Here is a 5,586-nt window from a genome sequence, read left to right as displayed (position 1 = left end):
TGAATCATTCAACCAATTTACATTCCTCAAATTCATTGTCTCATGCGTTTTTCTTTGTTATCTTTATTTAAGTTAACATCTTTTTTTTTACGAAACAAAGCACACTCATAAGCTAAATTTCTTTGTCTAAGAACCGATCTTAATTGCAGTGCTTGATGTTGCAAACAGAGCCTCTCGTTGGAATCGGATTTTGACAGTTTTTTGTGATGTTTGTCATAAACCACGCCCCCAAATATGCTCATCGTGTTAATTAAAATTGTATATATACTCAAGGCTATCACTGGAAGGTCATCATTTTCCTTTTCAAACATTCAACCAAGGACTGGACTGTACATTGTATCCCTTACTCTCTTCGATAAATATTTTACTCCTATCCTCTGCGTTATTACAACCTGCTATCCTCTGCGAATTAATAACTTCCTCCTGAACCAAACGAAGAATACCTTCCCAGAAAATGTCTGTGCCTAAGAACAAACCCTTCCTAATCAAACTCTTTTATTTTCAATTTTCCTACACAAGGTGTCTTTTGACCTTTTTTCAAAGTTATGAATTTTGCATAGTAATCATAAATTATATTATAATGGTGACATTTTATCAAATGGTTTTCCACTGTTAAAGAAAATGTCAATAGGCATTCTAAACCAGTTAATGAAAGAAAAGTTGTGGAAGTTACGAGAAGTGTCTATTATGGAAATGTCTATCATGGAAAAAATATCTGTCATAGGGAATTCCAAAAACATCTACTAGAAAAATTCTAGAAAATATCTGTTATGGAAAATTCTAGAAAGTATCTACATCTCTCCAAAAATATTCAAATAATCGTCCTACAAGCTTGTTTTTGCTTGAATTTTCTGTGAGAAAGAGACTCAGTCCCATGGTGAAAAATGTTTGATTTTGCTTTTTTTTTTCGATATTGCTATCGGTTTTGCTAGTTGGCATATCGTATTCGTCACTTTCAACTGCTGTTAGTTTTCGATAATCCAGTTGCTGAATTGGATGGTATGGCCTTTGAAAACGTGTATGTGTATGAATGTGTGTACGTAAAATTTGTGTAACGTATTTGCACGTCACGAACGCGTACGCTTAGCACGTGTACGTTTCACTATTACATGCGCTTACGTTACGATCGTGTATATGACGTCCGTGTACGCGACGCGTTTGAGCTGTACGCGCAAGTGACGCAAATGTGACGGATATGTGTGTGACTTGCGTGCACGTGACGTGTTCATGATGTAATGTACGCGATGTGTGGGCATAAGACATAACACACATGTCAACACAATGTCAACACGCAACACACATGTCACTTGGACGCACTTCACGTAGGTGGTATATCTCGTACATGTATTGTAGATGAAAGCCTCATGCACGTCGCGCACACATATGTCATGTCACATACACATCACGTACATCACATATAATTCGCGTGCAAAACGCCACGTATGTAACAAGTGATAACAGATAATAAGCGTAACTCCAAGAATTCTCTCATTATCGTGGATCCGATCCCCATTAAAGATGGGGAATGATAATTGTGGTAAGTTGACTGTATGGTGAGGAATTGGAGTCTCATTTTTCCGAAGCAAGCTTGAGTTTCTTGACAATCACATTAGTTTTTGGTCGATTTCATTTTCATTCTTGTACATAGCTAAAGTGATAACCGCTTCCTTCCCTTCTTGTATTAGTGCGAAGATTCTTTTACCTCCCGTTTCTCCGTGTTCTCCGCGTACTTTTCCTCATCATCTGTTGTTGTCGTTAAAGTTCTCTGAACATGTTCGAGCTACTTATCATTCGCAGATTTCAGCGTATTACTACACATTTAAATTCGCATAATTTTACCTTCGATAATTCTTACTTCGTGAAATTCATAGCGTTTTTTCGCTTCTAAACTTCGCTCCAGTGATTTCATATCCATTGTTTTTACTTTGTGAAGGAGATTCTCTAACCTTCCCCTTGCAGGTTTAACACTTGCTATTGTACTAGTGATCATCGCGCCTCGCCTCGGGCACCAAAAAATTGTCGTAAAAGATTGGTTCTTTTTTATTAAAGAAATAGAAATTGATAAAGGGAAGCTTACGTGAATCCTTTTGGTCGTAAGACAATAATAACCCGGCACAAATAAATTAGTAGTAAGATTTGTTTTATTAGCAAGATGACAATACGAGAATAATTACAGTATTAAACGGATAGGAGTGATGCGTATAGTAAGGGTTGTTTTCGGTAGTCAGTAATATTTCAGAAAAATTCATAAAAGTAGAGGGGACGGGACTTATATAATGGGTAATAAAAACTCCAACAATATGAGGACGTTTATATGATTTTAACTACTGGATAAAGCCAATAATAATATTGAAAAATCTGATACGATATTTACATTGTTTCAGCTATTTTGTATAAAACCAAAAAAAAGTGAAAAATCATATTTACATTTAACTAGCATGGCAAAAGAGAGAAATATTAAACCACGATGTTTACATTTAACGACTTAGCTGAATGTCATGTGATTTTGCAATGCATGTTACGAATTCCCTCGGTTTTCCGACATCGGACACCGGAAACTTGTGTTTATTGTCGTGAGGGAAGCAGAGAAGAACTGAATCGAAATATTACTGGAAAGTGAAAAACTTTACTTCCTTCGATAAGTACTGCTGTAAAAGGAGAACCTTGAATTGCAATCACAAATAACGAATTCGTAAAACAATTTATTAGTCAATGAAATGTTCAGTACAATAAAGCGAAGTCAATTAATAGAGGGAGATAATCGGATAAATGTAGGTTAATGAATGATGAGTGGTGGAAGAACTGATGTCTCAGATGGACGAAACTTCGGAAGGATATAGTAGACAGATGGGCGAAGTTACAATGTCTGGAAAGGAGACACAACAAGCAGGAGGGGAGATTTACAATAAAATCCCCGGACGGTACCGCAATAGATGAAGCACTGGTACAATGGCCCTTCTGTATATTTGCCATACGCAGATGACCCACAGAAATAAGAAACGAAAGGAAATTTTGAATGCTGCAAATCGATACAAATCACAAACAAACTGGATGGGTTAGTTTTGGATTTCGCCACATCAAGAATCACGGAAACCAGCCGAGTTCGACTTCAACCTATGCATACGAAGAGAAATTTCCGCGTAACAATCAGTTAGTTTAAATCAAACAATCCTCAGCTGACTAAATTTTCAAACTCCAAAATTAACAAGTCGAGAAGACCGCATGCCTTTTGAAATAAGGACCACTGAGACAACGAGTGCCGAAGGGGCATATGGAAAGGAATTGCCCAGTTCCGAGTAAACTATGTTTTCACAATTCAGCAGAATGTGTTGATCATCACAAAAACAATTGTATTACTGTGCTGGATGCTAAATACGATAACAGAGTGGAGTCGCAGATCGTTCTTGAGCTTTCGGTTCTCTCTGGATCAATAACCAAGGAAGAACTGGGATCCACAGTTACAACCAACTCATGATCGAACGTAAAGATTCGGCAGATAAACAGGTTTTATTACTATGCAAAAAAATTAGCGTCGTTAATCCGAAAAGGCCAAAAACTCAAGAAAAGGCGCTAGCACTATTCGATGTAGGGTCACAACTATTGTTTATTTCTAAAGACAGCCACGCGTTTAAATCTACCAGAAGCCGAAGAATAAGTAATGACCATAGCTTCATTTGGCAATAGAACATTGTGCGTCACCAGTAAAACCGAAATTGCTATAAGTGTTGATAGGAAAAAAATCATATGAATCAAAGTTAGTACGATGGAACATGTAACGAATAAATTACAAGTAGAACTGACCAACAACGATTTACGTACAATCAAATCTCGAATCCAACTGGATAGCCTAAAGAGCTATCGTAAACAGCCCTACTTATTGGGACTGATTATTTCTTTAAATTCATCCGACCAAACAAAGTTCAGAGCTTATATTCCGGATTCTCTCTGCTCTATACATTGGAAGATCTCTAGTAGTATGGCGAGAGGAGTACCTAGATGAATTAAAAAAACGAGCTCAACGCAAATACCGAAGGCTTCGCAGCCGAATTCAACGAGAACCTGAAATTCAAAGAATTCCATTCCACATGCGCTAACAAAGGTGCTAATTCTTGTAATCTCAGAACTGTACCAGGATTTTCCTTACTCGAAGAAGTGAAGCTTCCTGACCACCAAAATCATTTTATAAATGTGTTCCAACAAGTCTGTTGGCTGGAATATCGGAGGCGTGATTTAGATTCTTTTTTGTTGCTGATAACGTTGCTAAATTTCTCTTGTTGATATTGTAAATTGTTAATTCGTTTCTGTAATAATCAACTTATCAGATTAAAGGTTTAATTACCCAAGTTTGACCAACCAAAGAGATAGGAAGAACGCTTAATCTTTGTCACGATTCAAGAAAATCGGCGACACATGCGATTACTTCTATCATCATACACTTCTCTCATTATTATCATCTTCATGCAGTTATCTCTACCTTGACAGACTTCCCGTTGCCTTCGTCATCATGAGAAGTGTATTAAAATATTATTAATAATTATTGTTATTCATTATTATTACTATTATTATTGTTTTTTGCTTGTCAGTCACGTACGTGGCGTTTTGCACGTGACGGATGTGTGGTGCGCGTATACGTGACGCAACGTGTGTGTACATGACGCGCGTGTATATAACGCAAAGACGTATGTGCGCCGATGTACGCGTCGTTTACGTGTTTGCTGCTTACGTGGGAGTGACGTGTGACGTAGAGTAGTAAAGTACGTGTACGTGACGTGTTTATGACATTCAAGCATAAGGCCTGTAATGTGGCGCGCGTGAGCGCGTCGCATGTGTATGCGATGTTTATGTGACATACGCGTACTGACGCGGTGTGCATGTGGCGAACGTGCATTTGGCACACTTGTATTCGTGCGACGCATACATCTGTGTCACATATACGTGCGTCGTACACACTTCGTAAACACGTAGTTGACATACATATTAAGTATAGATAGGCGCGTATACGAACGTACGCCCTAAGTACATCGTGCACACGTACGCCACGCACGCGCGCATATGTCAGTAACACGTACGTCGCACACACATATGTCAGCACACGTACGTCGCACACACATACGCCACCTTCAACGTTCGGAACCCACGCCAGCCACGTGTTTCCGCCGGGACTTTAAATTGAACTCTTAACACACACAAAAACAATATTCTCCAAAGCATAGACATAGAATATAATTATTACCGACTAATGACACTAAATAACTAAAGTAAGATAACAAGCCATCAATGTTCGATTTTCGCAAATACTATTCAACAAGCTTCTCCTTCATGTCAGCCGCTTTCCTTGTAAAAGATGAGGTTTCATTTATGAGCAGTGGAATGTGAAATACCTGTAACAAGGTAGTTTTGAAATCTAGATTTTCTTTTAACCCTCATGCAAAACCAGCCCTCCAGAGAGAGGTTAATCAAAAAGCAGATAAGAGCTGGAAGTTCTGAGAAAAGGGAAAGCTAGAATTTTCGGAAAACATAAAGTTTCCTCTGTGGTTAGACAATTAAACGTACTGCCTTTATTCATTAACCAGTAGTTTGGTTATG

General features: G+C 38.1%; 3 protein-coding genes across 3 annotated transcripts; 1 reads left to right on the top strand and 2 right to left on the bottom strand.

Moving 5' to 3' along the window:
• Positions 1–1,681: 1,681 nt before the first annotated feature.
• On the bottom strand, positions 1,682–1,990 carry LOAG_12161 (hypothetical protein; the record flags this gene model as incomplete). Its single annotated transcript, XM_003147674.1, has 2 exons — positions 1,682–1,765; positions 1,856–1,990. 2 exons carry the CDS (start codon positions 1,988–1,990, stop codon positions 1,682–1,684), a joined length of 219 nt encoding a protein of 72 aa, XP_003147722.1.
• A 959-nt stretch (positions 1,991–2,949) lies between these two features.
• LOAG_12160 (hypothetical protein) lies at positions 2,950–3,475 on the top strand (the record flags this gene model as incomplete). The annotated part of the gene is made up of 2 exons (XM_003147673.1): positions 2,950–3,055; positions 3,240–3,475. 2 exons carry the CDS (start codon positions 2,950–2,952, stop codon positions 3,473–3,475), a joined length of 342 nt encoding a protein of 113 aa, XP_003147721.1.
• Positions 3,476–4,583: 1,108 nt separating this feature from the next.
• LOAG_12159 (hypothetical protein) lies at positions 4,584–4,916 on the bottom strand (the record flags this gene model as incomplete). Its single annotated transcript, XM_003147672.1, has 1 exon — positions 4,584–4,916. The coding sequence occupies one exon, from the start codon at positions 4,914–4,916 to the stop codon at positions 4,584–4,586; it is 333 nt and encodes a 110-aa protein (XP_003147720.1).
• Between the last annotated feature and the right edge of the window lie 670 nt (positions 4,917–5,586).

The sequence above is a fragment of the Loa loa genome (assembly GCF_000183805.2).
Source record: "Loa loa unplaced genomic scaffold supercont3.11, whole genome shotgun sequence".
NCBI classification, from domain to species: domain Eukaryota; kingdom Metazoa; phylum Nematoda; class Chromadorea; order Rhabditida; family Onchocercidae; genus Loa; species Loa loa.
Note: the sequence above shows the minus strand (reverse complement) of the source record. Positions and strands in the feature narration are given on the sequence as shown.